General features: G+C 40.0%; 1 protein-coding gene across 3 annotated transcripts in view; it reads left to right on the forward strand.

Annotated features, from left to right (window-relative positions):
* Nucleotides 1-698: 698 nt before the first annotated feature.
* The window catches only part of chd1 (chromodomain helicase DNA binding protein 1), a 35,450-nt gene continuing 15,481 nt past the window's right edge, over nt 699-20,667 (forward strand). For 2 of the 3 annotated variants that reach the window (XM_015974253.3, XM_015974261.3), the window contains exons 1-19: nt 705-925; nt 2,297-2,404; nt 7,468-7,675; nt 8,321-8,431; nt 9,659-9,855; nt 10,630-10,898; nt 11,112-11,337; nt 11,781-11,881; nt 11,977-12,155; nt 14,843-14,967; nt 15,382-15,598; nt 15,707-15,796; nt 16,476-16,666; nt 16,913-17,101; nt 18,012-18,174; nt 18,287-18,439; nt 18,540-18,611; nt 18,688-18,837; nt 20,446-20,594. In XM_015974253.3, the coding sequence (XP_015829739.1) occupies nt 2,352-2,404; nt 7,468-7,675; nt 8,321-8,431; nt 9,659-9,855; nt 10,630-10,898; nt 11,112-11,337; nt 11,781-11,881; nt 11,977-12,155; nt 14,843-14,967; nt 15,382-15,598; nt 15,707-15,796; nt 16,476-16,666; nt 16,913-17,101; nt 18,012-18,174; nt 18,287-18,439; nt 18,540-18,611; nt 18,688-18,837; nt 20,446-20,594 (2,843 nt within the window). In that variant the 5' untranslated portion in view covers nt 705-925; nt 2,297-2,351. Of the gene's footprint in view, nt 926-2,296; nt 2,405-7,467; nt 7,676-8,320; nt 8,432-9,658; nt 9,856-10,629; nt 10,899-11,111; nt 11,338-11,780; nt 11,882-11,976; nt 12,156-14,842; nt 14,968-15,381; nt 15,599-15,706; nt 15,797-16,475; nt 16,667-16,912; nt 17,102-18,011; nt 18,175-18,286; nt 18,440-18,539; nt 18,612-18,687; nt 18,838-20,445; nt 20,595-20,667 lie in introns of all 3 variants that reach the window. The other variant, XM_054744045.2, reaches the window with a different exon arrangement.

Below are 20,667 nucleotides of genomic sequence, written 5' to 3' on the forward strand. Positions count from 1 at the left end.
CTCCCACAGTCCAAAAATATGACTGATAGGTCCATTGTTCTCTCTAAATTCTCCCTAGATGTTAGTGTGTGCATGGTTGTTAGTCATGTGTTTCCCTGTGATTGATTGGCAACCTATCCAGAGTGTACCTTGCTTTTTTGCCTAAAGACTACTATAGATTGGCACTGCCCAACCCCCCCCCCACCCCCCCCCCCCACCCCACCCCCCCACCCCCCCACCCCCACCGCTTAGTTCTCCAAGATATTTAGAACAACCTACCAGCCCAGGTCATTCAACGACTGTGTTCAAGTGTAGCTAGAGGATCTGATGCTGTTTTGAAGACAAAGGTTGGTCACATCAGATACTGATTTGATTCAGGTTTCTATTGTTCCTTTACTGCTTGTTGATTGAAAACAAATTATCACTACTTCCACTTTTGAAATCCTTTGTTTACAGCATATCTCTGTCTCTCTCTCTCTCTAATATATGTATATATTAGAAGTTAACGTAGGCTTTCTGAGAACAGTGTGCTGATGAGTGAGGTCGTGACGTCACTGTTCGGGGTTTCCTACTAGTGAACAATTACGTCGTAATGGCAGAGGCCGGTTGTTGTTGGAAGTCTCTGGCGTGAAATGCCAGATTTTTGTTTTGATTTTTGTTTTACATCGCTTCTAACCAACAGACTCTGGCGTTGGCTTCAACGGCGCAGTGGATTTACTCGAGTTTTGAACGGAGAGAAGAACCAGAATTCCACAAGTTCTTTCGGATTTACTTTTTCGGGGCTGTTCTCCCGACCCGGGAGCTACAGCTAGCTAGTACGGCAGCGTTAGCTAAATGCCGCTGTCAGCACGCCAGTTAAATAGAAAAATACTGGACCTTTGAAGCGGGAAATCATATTTTGATTACCATTTTTGTTGGGGTTTCTCAGATAACACAACAACGTAAGGTAATGTTCGTTTTTTTTAGTTAATAAATGTAGATGAACAAAATTTAAATTAAGCTAACATTGGATGTTAAAACCGCGAGATGTGATCGGAGAATGAAAACAAGATGGTGAAGTTTAGTTAGCTAATTTGAGTTTAGTAGTGAAACTGATCTTAACACTTTGCTGTGGTTCAATATTTGCACATATATTTGCACACTAATGAGCGGTTAAATGCCTGTATTACACGTCACAACAAGTGACTATTGGTTCCACATTAGTTTTTATCATGATAGCTCCCGTGCTAGCCTCGTGCTTTTACAACGCTAGCTAGCGCTACTTTTTTGACAACACAATTGAAGAGCAGTGATCTTCAATTCTGAGTGTTTAATACAGTCTTTATATACGTAAAGTTGAAGAAGTCACGCTGCGTTGATTGATCCTTTATAGCGTTTCTCAGTTGTAATGCAAACTGTCCTGATTCGTTTTATTGTCTTTTAATTATTATGATTTGAAAACTCATTGCCGCTAAGGTAAATCTCATTCAGCTAGCAAACAGCATCAGCTTAAATGTAGGAAATTGTACAATTATTACTTATAAACGCTTTACTGTCTCAAGTCGTCACTAGTATTTGGCAGTGTAAGTAGTTGTGGCAATTGCTCACAGTTAGAACAGGGATCTGAAGAGAAGAGACTGGCGCGGTGGCTGTTTCCCTATATTTGCTATCGTGCCCCGCCAGGCTTTAGTAGCCGGTGTTAGCTAGGTGGCTAACGCTACAAGTTAAGCTGTTAGCCACACTAAAGAAGTTTTACTCAGAAGAATGTATTGCACTAGGTTAGCAGTAGACTCTTAGCTATAAGATGTCTCTTTATAGGGGGGTTATTTTGAATTTATTGATCCGTTTTGAGCGAATAAAACGCTGCAACTGCGTAGGCCTTAGGCCTCGGCAGTGATAAAAGTACTGCTACCTGAGCAGCATCTCTGCTTAGGTATATTCACAATATATCCAGAGCTATAACGGGTCTTATGTGTACTATTCTCATAGTCCTTGTCATTCACAACAAATACTTTCCATTAATAACTTAAGATTAGTTTAAATGTCGTTACATCGATTCTACTAAATGCATCATGCAGGGAATCAGTTGTCATACTGAGCTGTCACCATATTTTGTTTCATAATATTTAGACGATCAGTGTTTTGTTTAGTTTGTTTCTCTTTCTGTTTGGCATGATGTGCAGATCTTTACACACACAGTCTTAAAGCACAGCAGGGAAAGCATTACATCAGTAAATAAATTTTCCAGTATTAAGGCATCAGCTCTACTGTTTGCCCTACGCAGTTCCTTTTAAAGTTTTGATTTAATACATTTTATTTTTCATATCTTTTCCCCCAGGTCCATAACTTGGAACATTTCACTACACGTTTCCAGGTCTGCACTTTGCTCTAACATGGCTGGACGTAGTGAGGATGAAAGTGTGAGCAACAGCAGTGGAGAGTCAAGGTAAGGCCAAATGATCATGAAGATTATGTCAAACATGGCTGCAGAACACACACACACAGCTGCTTATAGAAGGTTTGTGGAGATTATCATCATTTGGTTACTTAGTGACAGGGACGGCTTGTTTTAGAGTCACTTTTATGACTTTTTATCCTTTCTTTCTTGGATTCTCTGTACTGTCTGCAGCATTCTCATTAAAGTGGAATCCCATTTCTTAGCATTGCCCTTAATGTTTGGCCCTTAAATCTAAGTTGTACATAGTATTAGTATCATCTTCCTGGAACGTAGGATCTCCCTTTAATAGGTTGTTACTGATTTCCTTTTTACTTAAACAGAAGCATCCGTTTGCTTTCATATATCCATTTAAATCTTCTTATCCACTCTGATATTGACTTTCCTTATAACTAAAAACAACTAATGTGAAAGAGCTACCAAACTGATTCTATTGAATGATGTGATATTAGAATAGTAAATATGCTAATAACTGTTGAAACAAAAATGTTTATTTGGAGACTTTTTTTGGGCTTTTGTATACTTCTAAAAATATTATTAAATTATATGTCAAACAAAATACATTAGCTCAGATATTACAGTGGCTCTTGTAGCTTACAAATATTTTATTAGACAAAGAAGAGCAGTGCTTTATTGAACTCACTCTCTCTAAGGCTTAGTGAGGGTATCGGCCCATGAGACTGTGTGTCTGTAAAGGACTAAATGCTTTTATTTGTGTTGTTTGCCAGTTCAGACCAATCATTTTATTAAACGAGTCTCTAAACAAATGTGATTGTGACTGTTAAAAGGCACAACCCTTCAGATTTGCTTTACATCCTTAAGAGAATCAGAAGTAGGGCCAAGACATTTACTTCCTGTTGTGCTTCAGATCGTTTTCCTCTTCATAACCCAGGTGTGCTCCACCTTAAGGTGAGGGTCGGTTATTCTCCTAATAAACTTTCTACCAGAGAGCAGATTTCACGTTTCCATCAGTCTAGGACCTGAAGCAGCAAATGAAAGTAAAATGAAATGAAATTAAGTTTATCTGAACTGTGCAATAAAAAGGAAGAACAAACAAATAGAGCAGTGTTAGTACAACATAGGGCTGGGCAATAAATCAAAAATGTATCATTATCGAAATATCTTGACTCTTATCAAGATAATTTTTCCCATGTCAATAAATTTGATAATAAAAACATGAAAAGATGTGTGTAGGTTGGCAGCATTCATGTCCTTTTAAGAAGCTGTACCATCTTGAGTATAGGGCTGTAGCGAAGCCTCGATGACGTCGACGACTCTATTCTAAAAATTTGTCGACGTCAGATCCGGAAGTCGACGCACCGCGCCCACTTGTTGCATCCCCAGGAGTTTGTAAATAGACGAGGAATCTGCCTGTTTTTCCTCTAGTTCGCCCTCTTCTCTGCCTTCACTTACGTCTCTGCCAAATACGGAAGACCCGGAACAACGTCCGTCCACTACTAGATTATTTTCCTGTGTGGTCCGCCTTCGTCTCCCGGCAACGGACAACAACTTCCGGGGTCAGATGCGCTGCTTCGTCTCTATCGCAGATGTAGAAAATCACCGGGAGCGTTTCTCCCTTCATAAAGGAGCTTCTTTCAGACATTAGGAGAGCTGTTTTGGTGGTAGCAGTCTCTCCTCCGTGCTGGTCTGTTTGCTGGGTGTTTTTGTTTTATTTAAACTTGGTAACTTGAACTTAATGTTGGTAAAGCTACTGTTAGCGTCTTCGCTAACAGCTTCTTGCGTTGGGATAAGCTGTTACGTTTTGGTTTAGAGCTTTTTGTGGTGCAGAAGATCTCCCTTTTATTACATTTAGAGTGTTGTAGGTTTTCGGTTTAGTGTAAAATATCACCTTAAGTTTGGTTTAACCGCCCAGTTTAGAGTTTGGACTTTTGGAGATCCTTATTTTGGTCCAGAACCCAGTAATCTTTGCCCAGTGGGACATCCCTAGTTATTTGTACTTTGTTTTAATTCCCCACAGGCAGAATTAGTTTTATTATTCCCAACCTGTGGATGGAAAGATTTATGATTTTTTTGTAGTTGTAAATAAACCTGATCATCATTTTAACTTTTAAATCCCGTTATTGTCCCTTCCTTTTTGCATACGAGCCAAACTCCCCAGGAAGGGTCGTAACACCACTTGCCTCACACACATAAGTGACCAAAACAAAGCAGCATGGAGACACTCCATCTTCTACCACCTCTCAGGCAGCAGCCTGCACTCCTAAGTTCTACACGTCACCAGAACATAACCAACCGCAACACAATAAAAGCAGTGTGATACAAAATGGAAGGCCTGTAGTGTTTATTCTCTTACAGTAAGAATTTATCAATTTTTTTGAGGAATTTATTTGAGATTTTCTGGTTTTTGTTAATTGTGCAATAGAAAAATAATCATTAGATTAATTTTCTAAATAGTCATTAGAATAGTCGACTATTCGATAAAATAATCGTCAGAATAATCGTTTTAAAAATAATCGTTTACCCCCAGCCCTACTTGAGTAGCGTAAAAATGTGACTCAACGTAATGCATGTGACAGCTACAACTTCATCTAGTGGACAACTTTTGTTTCTGCACATACCTGTAGTTATCATCCATTAGGGCTGCACGATATTAGGAAAACCTGCGATATTCGATAACAGTGATTAATATTGCGATGACGATATTACTTGCGATAAATAACTTGCTCAGGAACAAAAATAATCAAAAGCAAAGAATAAATAAATCATTAAAATGAGAAAAACAAAAGTTGTGAGGCAAGGGAAAAGCAAATGAACAACCAGTGGATCCCAGGAAAAGCAGAATCAGCAGAAAGAGCAGAACTAAGCTAACTCAGGTGTTTGCTAACCATAAAAATTAGGTGCCGTCTGCCTCGGGGGCGGGCATCTGACCTATGAGAACCCACCCAAATGGGTGAAGAGCTGTATTTGATGTGTTAAAAAAACATCATGCTTATGTTTGACTGACAGAATGCATTACATGTAGCAAACATCTGAGCTGACCATTCATTACGATATTTATCTGCTCTTTGCGATATGCATATTGTGCATGCTAATATCGCAATAACAATATATTTGCGATATATTGTGCAGCCCTATCGTCCATTTATCATTATCGAGGTGAAATCCTCAATATATCGTGATGTTGATTTTAGGCCGTATCGCCCAACCCTAGTGCAGCATGTAACAGACAAATAAAGACCAATGACAGAAAGAGTTATAAAAGTATTAACACACATTACAACTGAAACCAATTCTTTTGCACCTGTTAAAAGGAGCTAGAAGAAGCCTAAACTTACAAATCCGTGCCAGACCATCACACACTAACCGTGTTGGTGTGATGTTTGTGTTTTACTCCCAATAGAACGAGTCACTCAGCTCCACTACTCTACAGAATTTTTACCCAGAAGTCTTGCGGCTCATCAGGGTTTTTTTGGTGTTAAACGGGTCTTTGTGTTGTTTTTGGTCTGCAGAGGTTTTGTTCTTGTCTCTTTTTTTGTTGTTGATTGATGACCTCTGACCTGTAACTAGGTGAGGCTTGCAGGGCTTTGGTTGTCGCTCTGGGGTCTGTAGTTTGTAAACAAATTGTGACATGTTGCTTTTCGATATCTTGTAGCTTTGGTCATGTTTTCATTAACATGATTTCTTAACTCCCCACGTCTGGGTGTTATATAAAACACCACAATGGTGGGCAACACAGGGAAACAAAGATGTGGCTTCCTTTAAACATTTTAACCGTCTTTAATACGAGCCTCTTATACTAGAGACCGACCGATATGTTTTCTTTTTTTTAAGGCCGATAACTATTTTTAAAGAATTTTATTGCCCATGTCTGATATCTAAAGCCGATTATTAAGTCTCTCTCTCTCTCTCTCTCTCTCTCTCTCTCTCTCTCTCTCTCTCTCTCTCTCTCTCTCTCTCTCTCTCTCTCTCTCTCTCTCTCTCTCTCTCTCTCTCTCTCTCTCTCTCTCTCTCTCTCTCTCTCTCTCTCTCTCTCTCTCTCTCTCTCTCTCTCTCTCTCTCTCTCTCTCTCTCTCTCTCTCTCTCTCTCTCTCGATATATAGATAGATATATATATATATACTAGATATTCAAGTATTTGTTTAAGTGTTTGAAATAAAGAAAATCAATCCGTACCCAGAATAATGGTGCAAAATAGTGGCTTGTACAGGTAAAATATTCAAATAAAACAAAAATCACAAAGTAAAGCACACTACCGCATTGTAGTAAAAATTAATTCTAAACTATACATAAAAATAGTGCAAACATTAAACACCAAACTTAAAGGGATACTCCACTCGGAAGTAAAACTGTGTCTGTTGTTAGATTTCCCAGAGTTCGTTAATTGAGAAAAAATATTTTTTTAGCTAACAAGCTAATTCGTTCTCCTGATCTGGAAGCAGTAAATTTTGCTTTAGCTTAGCATAAAATGATGTAGGTAAAAGGAAGGTTCTATGCTAGAACCGTACATTGTTTTATTGCTGTTTATTTCAGCATAAGGTTATCTGGAGCACAGCGCCAGTGGGCTGGCTCATGGTGTGTTGAGGTCTTCCGGGTCTTTTTTCCAGTCTAAGTGGCGGCAGTTGGCCACACAGGTGCCTGATTTTTATTTTCTTTAATTAACTTTTAAAAATAATTTCTGCCGATATCGAAAAAAATTGAACATGTCAGCCGGCTATATGTCGGTCGGCCTCTAGTTTATACATCACTCTACCACACTACAAATACAAAATTTAACAAAAAGCTGCACTTCTATAAAAAAAACGTGTTTGTATTTCTACTGTATTTGGAAATCAGTCCGTGTATCATGACATTGCTCAAAGAGTCACATGCATGAATATTTCGCCCATCATCATTTATTGGACTGACAATTGACGGTGGGAAAAATTATACAAATCGCCCGACCCTTGTGTGTGTCAGGTATTTTGCTACTACTCTCATGAACAGATTTCATTGAACACGGGGTCTGGCTTTGTGAAATAGATGGATTTGAATAGGATTCATCTGGTATTTACTAAAATATGGGTCTCCTCTCATTTTCTCTTCACCCCTGGCAGTAATTCTGATGATGAGTCCGGCTCTGGATCAGGCTCGGCTTCGTCCTCCAGTTCAGGCTCCAGCTCCAGCTCCTCCAGTAGCAGCAGCCGATCAGGGAGCAGTGACTCTGGAAGTGGCTCGGACTCTGGCAGCCAGTCGGACTCTGAGACAGAGAAGTCTAAAAAGAAGGCAGAACCACAGATTAAATCAAACATTGACGGAGCAGAGGTAAACTGGTCCATTCTGTTTGATCCAGACATGAGTGAGCTCAGTTAACACAGAGCAACAAATGTTTAGCGGGATGATATCCAAACTATATTTAAAAGTTTACGTTAGGGTCAGAGCAGAAGGTGATTTAGCTTTAGCCTCAGTGTCAGCTAGCTTCAACATGAAAACACTTCAACAGAAGAGAGACACATGTTTATAAATGCTTTATTATTATTAATGCTGTTGGGTGTAAAGAATGATATGTTATGATATAAAATAATAAAGTGGTGACAGTTTGTGTGAAGCGTTGCCACAAATCAGACTGAGGACAATTAGCTCTGTGTTGGAGGAGCTGAACCTCCAGATAAAAGCTAGTAGTTAGCAGAAAAGAGACATCATCATCATCCCAGAGTCTGACAGGACACCATTATAATAGCAAACAATAGATTGACGCTTGATTTTATCAAACAAAAATAAATTCTGGGAGTTTTTAAGTAAAGCAGATTTATAAAATGAAAACAAATTAATCATCAAAACATAAACACTTTTAAACCGGGACAATGTGGGAAAATTAAAACAGGGATGCATAAAAATGAAAATTCTCTGGTGAAACTCTGCCGGGAAGTATTTAGGCTCACCTGTCTCTCTTTTAATAACTGATTGCAGTTTTGGAAGTCCAACCCCAGCATTCTAGCTGTGCAGAGGTCTGCGATGCTCAGGAAACAGCAGCTGCAGCAGCAACAGAGACAAGGCTCCTCCAACAGCGGGTCTGATGAGGTTTGTGTCCAACTTCTCTGCTCTGTAACTACCAACTATTCATCTGTAAACACGGGCGTGTTGAATATTGGCAGTTATTTGTGTTTTTAATGCACCACACACACTCAAACTGATATTCATCAGTTGAGTTCTTGCTCAATAATAAAGCTAAAATTGTGTCGGAGCAGCAAAGGGTTTGTCATCACGACTAATGAGAAATATTAGTATTATTATTTTATTAAATAATTATTGTCATGTTTAGCCTTTGAGCTATAAAGTGAATGTGTAAGGTTATTATCCTGTCCCAGTTAGTCTATGTGTTTCAGACTTTTCTTAGTAAAATAAGCAATACACACTTTAATGATTGGGGGTCAATTATTTATTTGGGCAAAGGGTTAGGGTTTGAGGGATGGAGACATTCATCTTCCTTGTTTGTGTACTGTAATTATGGATTATGATTTATGGATAGTGAAGTGTTGGTATGAGTGTGTTTGCTGTACGCTGGTAACTGTTGCGTTAACTATATAGCTATCACAGCTATGGGTATGACGCTCCATGAACTCTTTAATAATTGTTTTGACAGAAAAAATTACATTGTTGTAAAGGTGTTAGCTCCCCATCTACTTTTAGAGTCGGTCACTTATTTGCCCCTTAATGTGAAAAGTAGGGATGCACCGGCATCAATATCGGTATCGGCCGATGGTAGTCATTTTTTAACATATCAGTATCTGCCCGATAAATTAAACTGGGCCGATATTAACAACCGATATTTTTTCCATTTTGTTTCCAGTTGTTAATCTGTTTCAAAGGGTGAGGGGGGTGATGTGTACTTGTTTAATCATGTGACAGTGATTGTAATCATCTCAGAAGTGTAAATGTGTTTGTTGTGTGTACATAATAATGTAAATTCAGCTTTAATAATTTACATTCTATACAAAATCTGCTGATTTTAGAAGCATTAATGTCAGTATATTGGTATCGGCAAATATCGGTTATCGGCCATAACAGTGACATTGATATCGGTATTGGTCATATTGGTGCATCACTAGTGAAAAGCACTGTGGTTGTCTTAACCAACCTGGTGGATTACCACTACCTGTGGTTAGTAAAGCTGTTAACACCATCGACCAGAGGACAGCCTTTCTATAGTCATTAAACCCATTCTTCATCACAACCAGTTAGAGGTCTGAACTGAGTCTGAACGCTGCCATCTGATGATTATTTTGTTTGTATGCTAATCATTTTTAGGACTCCTCCAGCAGTGATGAATCCGAGACGTCAAGTGGATCTAAAAAGAGAAGAAATTCAGGCTCGTCTGACTCTGGATCGGGTTCTGGTTCTGGAAGTGATTCTGCATCCGACTCCTCAGCGGAGGAGAACAGTAACGAAACCACATCAGACTATGAGCCCAGTCTTCAGGTCAAAAACAGAAAGCCTCCTACTAAGTAAGTGGACGGGATCCTACAAATAATCTGCTGCTGGATCTAGAAACTCTGAGCCCGTGTTTGCTATGATTGTTTGTTTGGTGCTTTGTTTGATTCCTGTAAAAATGTTAACTTTTGCTATGAAAATCAACTAAAAGGTTCTCATACTGAGGAATAATCAGATATACAAGCCAAAGCTCCCACTCCATAGTTTCCCACCCAGACTGGACTGCTCTTTGGAGGCTGACCTTTCTTGTTTTGCAACAACTTTAAAATCTTTCTGTCTATTTTTGATCAGGCAAAGATCTACATCATCTATCGTCTGACTGTGTCTCGAGGCTGTTGTAACAGTTTATGTTCCTCTATAAAACACACATTTATGTATTAGCAGCTTCAGTCACCTGGCAAGTCTTCCCACAGGTTGAGACGTCGTGGCTTTAAGATAAAGAAATATTTTTAAAGAATTTTAAAGGCATATTTTTCTTCTGGTAAGGGGCTTCATTTCCATGACATCCCGTGAAAGGAGAGCAGTCTAAACACGCCACGAGTTTCTGTCGGAGTTCAACCAGACTGAACTTTTGAGACCTGCACTATTTTTATTGCATGGAGCTTCTTCTGTGTGCTGCTATGATATAAATGAAAGAGTCTTAGAGTAAAAGCTTTAAGCTGGTGCAGGCCACAGTTTTAGGCAGGATCTGTAAACACCAGCAGGACCATGTTTATAATCTGCAAAAGTCATTTATAAATATGGTTGAAAACATCAGTTTTTGATGGAGTTGTTATTTTTTATTTCAGGATGAATTCTCGGAACGGGAAGAAAAGCATCCAGAGAAAGAAAGCCTCGAAGGGTTCTTCTTCTGAGGATGAGAATAACTTTGCCAAGATGGCGGCTGCCGGACCACGACGGCAGGCCACAGTCAACATCAGCTACAAGGAGGACGAGGAGCTGAAGACCGACTCAGACGATCTGGTGGAGGTTCTGGGTGAAGATGTCCTGCTGCCTGAAGAAGATGAGTTTGAAACAATCGAAAGAGTGATGGACTGCAGAAAAGGGAGAAAAAAAGGTAAGGAGCACAAAGTGGGGCAATCTTTCCCCATGAAGTCGTAGTTTTAACAGGAATTAAACCAGGTGTGGAATCTGCGATTGCTCTGAAGGAGATTGGTTCAGACCTCTGACAAAAGTCTTCCTCGTTTTACTAAAACTACACATTTATTTCTGTTTTTCCCTGAAACAAACATTTTACATGAGTAACTTGTGATTTCCTCTCATACAAAAGCAATAGGGAGTGCAACCACTGTATACGCTATAGAAGCAGACGGGGACCCCAACAGCAACTTTGATCCTAGTAAAGAGGCTGGAGACATCCAGTATTTTATTAAGTGGAAGAACTGGGCACACATCCACAACACTTGGGAGACGGAGGAGACACTAAAGTTACAAAACGTCAGGGGCCTGAAGAAACTGGACAATTTCAAGAAGAAAGAACAAGAGAAAAAGAAATGGTAAGAATGTTTTGTTGTTTTGGATCGTATTGAATTGGTTGCAAGCTGCAGGTTTTCACTTGGAACTCCTGATGTTTTTATGTAAAGCACAGATGTCTATCGTTTAAATGTTTTGTTTATGTCTTAAGTTTAGTTGCACAGACATTCATCCACATGACTATGAACGGGATGTGGTTTTGCTACACTTTTCTCCTCTTTTGATTAATTAACAAAAACAGGATGTAATAAATGAAGGAACTGGTGTTTCTGTCTTGTTCATATCCAGCAGCATCTCTGTATTCACTAGTATGTTGTCAACCAAACATGGGAGAATAAATCAAATTAATCATGCTATTTTATGAGTTCACAGTCATCTGTTGTTCTTAACTCACACATAACATGACCCACATATCACCCACCTTGGTTCATTCAAAAAGTACGGTGCTGATTTGCTTTTTCTACAGGCTACAGACTGCTTCTCCAGAAGATATAGAATATGTCAGTTGTCAGGAAGAACTGATAGATGACCTGCACTCTCAGTACCAGCTAGTGGAGCGGATCATAGGTGTGGTTGCACACACAAACTGGTGCACTACATGGATACCATAATGTGGGTCTGTGTCACATATTCATGTTTGATTTTTTTATTTTTTTTTACAGGACATTCAAATCAGAAGTCAGCTGCTGGTTACCCAGACTACCTTTGTAAATGGCAGGGTTTGCCCTATTCGGAATGTAGCTGGGAAGATGGTGCTCTGATTGCCAAGAAGTTCCAGAAATGCATTGATGACTACATGAGCAGAAACCAGTCTAAAACCATTCCATCCAGAGATTTCAAGGTACCTCACTTTCTGTAGCTTCCCTCAGACAGAGGCAGCATGTAGGGTTGTCGGGATTATAGGATTTTAAACTCCACACGATACTAAATTTTTGTTGATATTTTCAGTTCTGCAAGAGTTTATCACAGCGCTTAACACTTTACTCTAGACTAAATCACTGATAGTTAAAAAAAGATTAAATTAGACATTAAAGGTGTGATTAACTGAAAAAATATTTTTTTTTATTCTTTCTGATTATAATCGATCACTCTGAATTTTTTTATGCGGGCTGAACATGAAAATAGATCTATCTCCTGCATTAGCTTCTAATAGAAAATAGACGGTGAAACTCTAGGATTTGAAAAGCCTGACAGATCTGCATCACACTGTCACATAATGTTCATGGTAGGACTGCACGATATTAGGAAAACCTGCGATATTCGATAACAGTGCTTAATATTGCGATATTGATATTACTTGCGATAAATGAACAAATACTAAAGTATGCAGTGTTGATGTCGTCTGGCGTGTGACGTCTGCTTTGGGTTCAAAGCAAACAAAAACTAATGCATGAATTCCATTACAACATAACATTTTTATTGCAAAAATATGCAGCTGCACCTGCTACTGTATTAGCAGCAAAACAACAAACTGCATGCATGCAGTTTCTCTGTGACTTTAAAACATCACTTCCACCATAAAACTTTTTCTGATGCTCCAAATACAGAAAAACATCCCTTATCAGGGTTTTTTGAATAAATAAAAAAATCTGAAAATAGGTTTAAATGTTAAATAATAGTTAACATCACTTAAATGCAACAGCAAATTCTCTCATTGCTATTGAACATTTTCTCCACTTATGTGGTTATGATAGAAGGCTGTTGCTGTAATTGGGAAGAGATCTGAGCTGGGCCAAACTAGGAGAATATTAAGATTTTCTGAGGGAAAGGGAAAAACAATTGTCTACCTTTCAGAAGAGGAACTGGCAAAAAAACTACATGGAAAATATGTGAAAACGTTTGTTTTTAACCCCAAATTGAACAAGTTTACCTAGATCTTAAAAAGCAGCTCAGATGATGAAACTGCAACTATGATTCTGATAACAAGCTAACAAATTGAACTAGCTGCTCTAAGACAACTGGCTAGCAGAGCTTCTGACTGACAGTTTATGTGCAGCAGCAAATCAACTATCCTGATTAACAAGGTTATAAAAGCTCATAAATTAAAAATCACTTTGATGTGTGGGGGAACTTTTCCAGGCCCTCTTTAGCAGGGTGGGACTGGGAGGAGAGTGCTGTAGCCTTTTAGCTGGAAGCTAACCGGAGCCTGGGGCTAACATCACCACCCGGTGGAACACCAGCGACATGAAGGTGGGTTGGTTCACCGGCACATGTCGGAGTCAGCCCGGTTATTATCAGCTGCTTAACGACACCGAGCGGACTCACGTTCACGTTTGAAAGCAGCGCTGATTCCAGAAACCTCAGCACAAAGTGCGTTCGTTGCTCTGAGCCAGCATGACGAACAAGGGAACGGCGCCGCTAACTCAGTTCGGGTGTTGCTTTCCATCCTAAGGGTCTACGTAGGGGGCGGGCGTATTACGTAAATGGACCCATCGGATTGGCCGCATATCAGAAGGGCTACATTTGATTGGTCAAATAATACTTCCGCGTAAAAACAGCTGGTTTACAAAAAGTTGATGTATGACACGGATGGAAATGTTTGAACCAAACATTTATCGCCATTTTTGACATGCTTTGCGATGGGCCTATCGCACGTCCTGTTATCCCGATGACGAAAATTTTTTGATATATTGTGCAGCCCTAATTCATGGTTTTCCCCATCTTGACTCGTGTTGGGGAAGGCTGTTGTTAGTTTAGCATACGAAAAACAGCAGAGAATGTCTTGGCTAGTAGAAGCTAACCCTTAGCATTAGCATTTCCACAACACAGCAGAAGCTCCAAATCCTGTCATCTGAAGCTCAGCTGTGATGTGGCTCACTTCTAGTCCCTGAAACAGGTGCACCGGTGCTTTTTTCTCCCATGTTAGGACTTACAGGGCATTCATTCCTAATTAAGAGACCACTGCTAATGTATTGATTGAATAAGTGAACCACACCTTTAACGAGAATGTCTCAAAGGGCTTTGTATTTTATGGTCTCTGTGTCTGAATCCTGGAGAAACTGTCCTGCCCTGTCATAACTGGTGGATGACAATGGATCCCTTCACTACCCCAGTTAGACTAATGTGGCATTGGTATGAACAAAAACGTGACTAAATGGGCTGTTTTTGTTTTGAATATATGTTTAATTGTGTCGCGTTGTGTTACAAAGGTAGAGGTGTGTAAATTTATTCTGTAATAGCTATGATGAACTTTAAATAACTCAAACATTTATCCGAACTCTTAACACTTTTAGCAAGGGTGCACAACAAAAACAATGCATGTGCAACATTTTCTTTGCCACTGTCCTCCTTTGCACACTGGTGTTGTGTGGATATGTGTTTCTCCTTTGGCCCTGCACCACTTGAGGTCTAACAAACACACATGTTCACTCCAAGGGGTGTTTAAGCAACATCCCTAACCCTCCGGTATTCACTTGTGTAACTTAGTAGTAAGAGTAATGTGCACCCCTCACTGCTAGTATAATGACTTCTACAGAGTTAAACAGATGTTCTCCTCAAACATCCACCTTCTTTGACTGTTTCTGATAGCTGTTGAAGCAACGACCCAGGTTTGTACCCATGAAGAAACAACCATCGTACATTGGAAGTGATGGACTGGAGCTCAGAGACTACCAGTTGGATGGTTTGAACTGGATGGCCCACTCCTGGAGCAAGTATGTCTGAACAGTCTTTACACTGTTTAAAAGGTCTACTGTGCCTTGATGTGGGAGGAAATCTACCATTTAGTTGGAGTTTTGTGACCGCTCTCTGAGCTGTAGTGAAATCATTTACACTGATTAGCCATGACAGTCTGACCACTCAAAGCTAAAGAGAAGAAAACATTAACTATATCATTACAATGACACCTGTAAGATATCACAGCACATGTTTATTCTGTCCCAGTTATCTCAGTTCTGGTGTTTGGTTTGGGCTGTGTACACACACAAATAAGTTCAGATTCGTCAGGCAGGAAGTGATCAGGCCTAGTGTGTCGCATCTAAATCAGACTGGGTGGAAACGATCCTTAACCATGTTCTGTTTAGATAAAATGTGAACATTCAGACTCTTTGCTCTTGTTTACCTCCCAGGGGGAACAGCTGTATCCTTGCTGATGAGATGGGCCTTGGGAAGACCATCCAGACCATCTCTTTCCTCAACTACTCGTTTCACGAGCACCAGCTGTATGGCCCATTCTTGTTGGTAGTGCCTCTTTCTACACTAACATCCTGGCAGAGGGAAATCCTCCTTTGGGCCCCACAAATGAATGTTGTGGTCTACTTAGGAGACATCAGCAGCAGGAATATGGTATGTGGATTCAGAAATACACAGCCACTGGCAGCCATTTATAAGGATGTGTTTTTATATATTTTCTTTCATTTATTTTGTTAAAATATATTTGTTTTTAATTAATAGATCAGAACACACGAGTGGATGCACGTTCACAGCAAGAGACTGAAATTCAACATCCTTCTTACAACATATGAGATTCTTCTCAAAGATAAGGTGAATTTTTATGAGCATGATTTATATAAAGGTGTGGTTCACTAAAAAACATCTTTTTATGATTATTTCTGTGGTATTTTAATCTGTTACTCCGACCTTTTACTGCAGGCTGAACATAAAAATAGTCTCCTACACCTGTTTCCTGCATTGGCTTCTGTTAGAAAACATGATGAAACTCTAGGATTTGAAAAGCCTGACAGATTTTTGTCACACAGTGAATTGGACTTGCCCATATGGACTCGTGAAGGCCTTTCTGTTGTTTTAGCGTTCAGAATCAGCAGAGAACATCTCTTCCAACAGAAGCCAACCGCTAGCATTAGCAAGCTCCTCCAGGCTTGTTATTTGTGGAGATAAAACACCCACGTTGATGACATTCTGGTCCCAGATGTGCTTCCCAGTGTCGGAGAGCTTGTTCCCAATCTCAGGTCGTGGGTCCTTCAACAGATTAACGACCTAAAACACAGCTCAACACATTGGACTGCTCTAAAGTGAACTATGAGCCCTGATCTAGAACATCTGTGGGAGGTGCTCAGATGTCTGTGGAAAGAACCCTGAGACAGCTGGACAGTTGATTTTCATAAATGTGTCTGTTGTTACTTTTGTTTTTGGTTTTCTGCTGTGTTGTTTTATTTTTGGTGTATTATGTGTCATCTTTGACAAGTAAGTTGTTTGTTTCCAGTCGTTTTTGGGCAGCGTTAACTGGGCCTTCATTGGGGTGGATGAGGCTCATCGACTAAAAAATGACGACTCCCTCCTCTACAAGACTATGATGGACTTCAAGTCCACTCATAGGCTCCTGATCACAGGAACACCACTGCAGAACTCCCTAAAAGAGCTCTGGTCTCTGCTGCACTTCATCATGCCTGAAAAGTAGGTCCCATCAGCTGTTTGTTGCGTTATTCTGCCATGTTTGAAATTACCTTGCAGAAGAAAGAGTTTGGACCTGGATTTAAACAGGCCGTGTCAAACCTGGAGTTGTTTATAAAACCTTTGTCATGTTAGTGCATTTTAAACACCTGAAAATCCTGTATTTGATGTGCAGTCAACATGTAGACACTAGTGACTCACTACATCGATGCTGTTGTCTGCTGTTTTTATTTATTTTTTCCTCTTAAGATTTCACTCGTGGGAGTTGTTTGAGGAGGAGCACGGTAAAGGCAGAGACTCTGGCTACACCAGTCTCCATAAAGAACTGGAACCTTTTCTCCTGCGCCGTGTCAAGAAGGATGTTGAGAAATCTCTGCCTGCTAAAGTGGAGCAAATCCTCAGGGTGGAGATGAGCGCAATCCAGAAACAGTATTACAAGTAAGAGATTTTATCATTGTTGCTGCTGAAAATGTCTGATTTAGCTGCAGGTTTAGAAAACATTCCAGTGTTTTGAAACTTCATTTCTTTCTGTGATATGGCCTGATGGTGGTGCAGCAAGACGGTTGCAGGTTCAAATCCCAGATTAGGTTCAGGTTAATGCATTATTTGAGTTATCTAATGTTTCAGTTACAGTGAGTACGGAAAGTTTTTAGACCCTTGTCAATTTTTTACTTCATTTCTACACTTTCACTTCATCTAATGCCCTTTTAAATAAATGAGTGTCACAGCACAGGGTCTGAATGCTTAGGACCATGTGATATTTCAGTTTTTCTTTTTATTATATTTGCATAAATGTCTATGGTTCTGTGTTTTTCTGTCAGTATGGGGTGCTGTGTGTACGTTAGTGAAGAAATTAACAAATTTAATTGATTTTAGCAAATGGCTGCAATATAACAAAAGTGAGAAATTTACAGGCGTCTGAAAGCAGTGCAGCTCTGCCACCTGCTGGCAATAATTTGTAGCTGCAATCTCCTTTAAGGGTGAACAATCTAGAAGTATTTTGGATGTTCAGTAGAAACATTTTTAGGAGATTCATTTGGAGAAAAGGTCCTGAAGATCATGATATCTGACATATTTTGAGTAAGCTAGTAGGTATATCAGGATCTGCACAGACCTGACTGTCAAATCAAATTAATGCAGTAAATTTAAAAACTCTTTTGATAATAATTTCACAATAAAATAATATAAATAACATGTCTCTGGAATTGATGCTTCTCAAATTTAACTCTTCATAAACCACATATTAATATATCAGGACCCAGGTGAAACATTGTTAACATGAATCATAAACCATGAAGAGTAGTGGGGTGCTTTAGAGATGTGTTGCATCTTTTTTTTGTGTGATCAGGTGGATTCTAACCCGGAACTACAAGGCTCTGAGTAAAGGTACCAAAGGCAGCACGTCTGGCTTCCTGAACATCATGATGGAGCTGAAGAAGTGCTGTAACCACTGTTACCTCATCAAGCCACCAGAGGACCATGAGCTGTTCAACAAGGCTGAAGCTTTACAGGTTCCTCAAGAGTCACTCGTCAAAATAAGATTGAACATAATAATACTATAATTGAGCATAATTTTCGTGGTATGTTATTAAATGTGTTAACTGAACCTTTTTCTTTCTAAAGCAACTGATCCGCAGCAGTGGCAAGCTAGTCCTTTTGGATAAGCTGCTTGTGCGTTTGAAGGAGCGAGGTCATCGAGTTCTCATCTTCTCCCAGATGGTACGAATGCTTGACATCCTGGCTGAATACTTGAGAAGCCGGCAGTTCCTTTTCCAGGTACCTACTCACCCGCATACACAGAAATAAGAACATGTTTCATCAGTTATTCAAAATGTCAATGATTCGTTTGGTTAATCTGAAATGTTGATCTTTATAGAGACTAGATGGCTCCATCAAAGGGGAGATGCGGAAGCAGGCGTTGGATCATTTTAACGCAGAGGGTTCAGAGGTACTTCGTAGTTTATGCAAAGTAACAACAAACCGTGACCGTTTCTTTCAAAGTAGTTGTTTTCTTGTTTATGTAGGATTTCTGCTTCCTGTTGTCTACACGTGCTGGTGGCCTTGGTATCAATCTAGCATCAGCTGACACGGTGGTGATCTTTGACTCTGACTGGAACCCTCAAAATGACCTGCAGGCCCAGGCTAGAGCCCACAGGATTGGTCAGAAGAGACAGGTCGGTGCTGATTGGCTTCTGCTTCTCACTTTAATCCAATGTTTTATTTATCTTCCCCTTATGTTCTCATTGCTATCTGTGTGTGTGTGTGTGTGTGTGTGCGTGCGTGCGTGTGTGTGTGTGCTCGCGCGCGCTCTGTAAAGCACTTTGGAGTCCCTGATTTAGACGGGTACTATACAATTAGATTATTGTTGTACATCAACCCAAAACCTTCTGCCTATTTCTGTGGTTGTTTATTTCTTTACCAGTTTGAGGGCAGGTGAGTTTTTACTGCTGAGAAGTCCAACATCTTCTGATTCCTTTAAAGATATTGGCCAGACTCTGAATGAAAATTGTAGAAATTCAGTGTAACTACACTTTACTAAAGGTGAACTGGGTTCATTATTTCATTTAGTTATAAATCATTAAAGAAAATCAAAATTCTCTCCTCTAAACAGTGAAGAACTGTGTTTTGCATACATCACTCAAAGTCATCTAACAAGAAAGCTACTGCAGCTAGTATGTTGTGATTAGCTGTATTTTGTTTACTTTCCTGGCTGGAAGAGAGCACCTAGATTTATTCAGCACCACCTTGGTCATCTCTCACTCTCTCTCTCCTCTGATCGCCCCTGATGTGCTAATCTGATGGTTTGTCCTGATTCAGTGCGTTTACATGCAGCCAGTAACCCTTTTAAAACCCGAATATTCACAATAACCCGGTTCTGCAGGTCCTTGTACACACCGCCAAAAACCCGGATATGCTCATAACCGGGTTTTTAAAAACCCGGTTACTACACCTGGGGTAACTCTTTTCTAACCCGAATGTTTGGTCCCCATCAAAGCGTGTGTTCTGCGCATGCTCTGTTCGCAAGGAATCGTGGTCTTTTGAGTAGCGAGACGTCTTGTATGCGCCAGAACACCGGAAGTAAACAACAAGTTGGGAGCAACATGGCGAGTCGCGGCACAGCACCACACTTTTGGAGTGACGAGGAAACTAAAGCGCAAAGAAACGCGGTCGCTATCTCTTCCGAACTGGGAAACATGTTGTTTTCACGGATACCGGAACAAGAAAAACCGGAAATGACGCATATTGCGTCTTGACGTAGTCCATACGTCCTGACGCTTCCCCAACGTCCGCATTTAAATCGGGTTATGCAAGTTAGGGGTAACTCTTTCTATTTATGCTTGTAAACGGGTTATTCTGATCAACTCAGAAACCCGAATGCCGACCTTAACCCGATCATAACCCGGATATTGGCTGCATGTAAACGTACTAATTGTGTCCACAAGAAAGGCAGCTCTCCTCAGATACACATCAGCCCTCTGTAGCTATTAGTAAGTAGCTGAGGCTGTCCTGTTGGGGTGACCTATTTAGAAACACCTGTCCCTGGTAAACATGATCATTCTGCAGTCATGTGGTTTAAGTAAAGCATCAGTAAGTGTTATTGTAGAACAACTCTAGAAACATGTGGTTAAAACAGGGTACAATAAACACATCCTGCTTAACAAGCACACGTGACTTTCACTGTCAACACTGAGGTGTCTTTTATCTTAATATCAGTAGTTACCTCATGTGTATTATATATACATATATATTTATATATCAGTGTTTGTGTTTTGGACCTGCAGGTAAACATCTATCGACTGGTGACAAAGAGCTCAGTGGAGGAGGATATCATCGAGAGGGCCAAAAAGAAAATGGTTTTAGACCATCTTGTCATTCAGAGAATGGATACCACAGGAAAAACTGTCCTCCATACTGGTGCAGCTCCCTCCAGGCAAGCAGCACACACCACCTTCTGCCTTTTGTACTTGACCCTCCCTGTGGTGGTGCTCTCTAATCAAGAACGC

Source organism: Nothobranchius furzeri, chromosome 6 (genome assembly GCF_043380555.1).
Source record: "Nothobranchius furzeri strain GRZ-AD chromosome 6, NfurGRZ-RIMD1, whole genome shotgun sequence".
Lineage (NCBI taxonomy): Eukaryota > Metazoa > Chordata > Actinopteri > Cyprinodontiformes > Nothobranchiidae > Nothobranchius > Nothobranchius furzeri.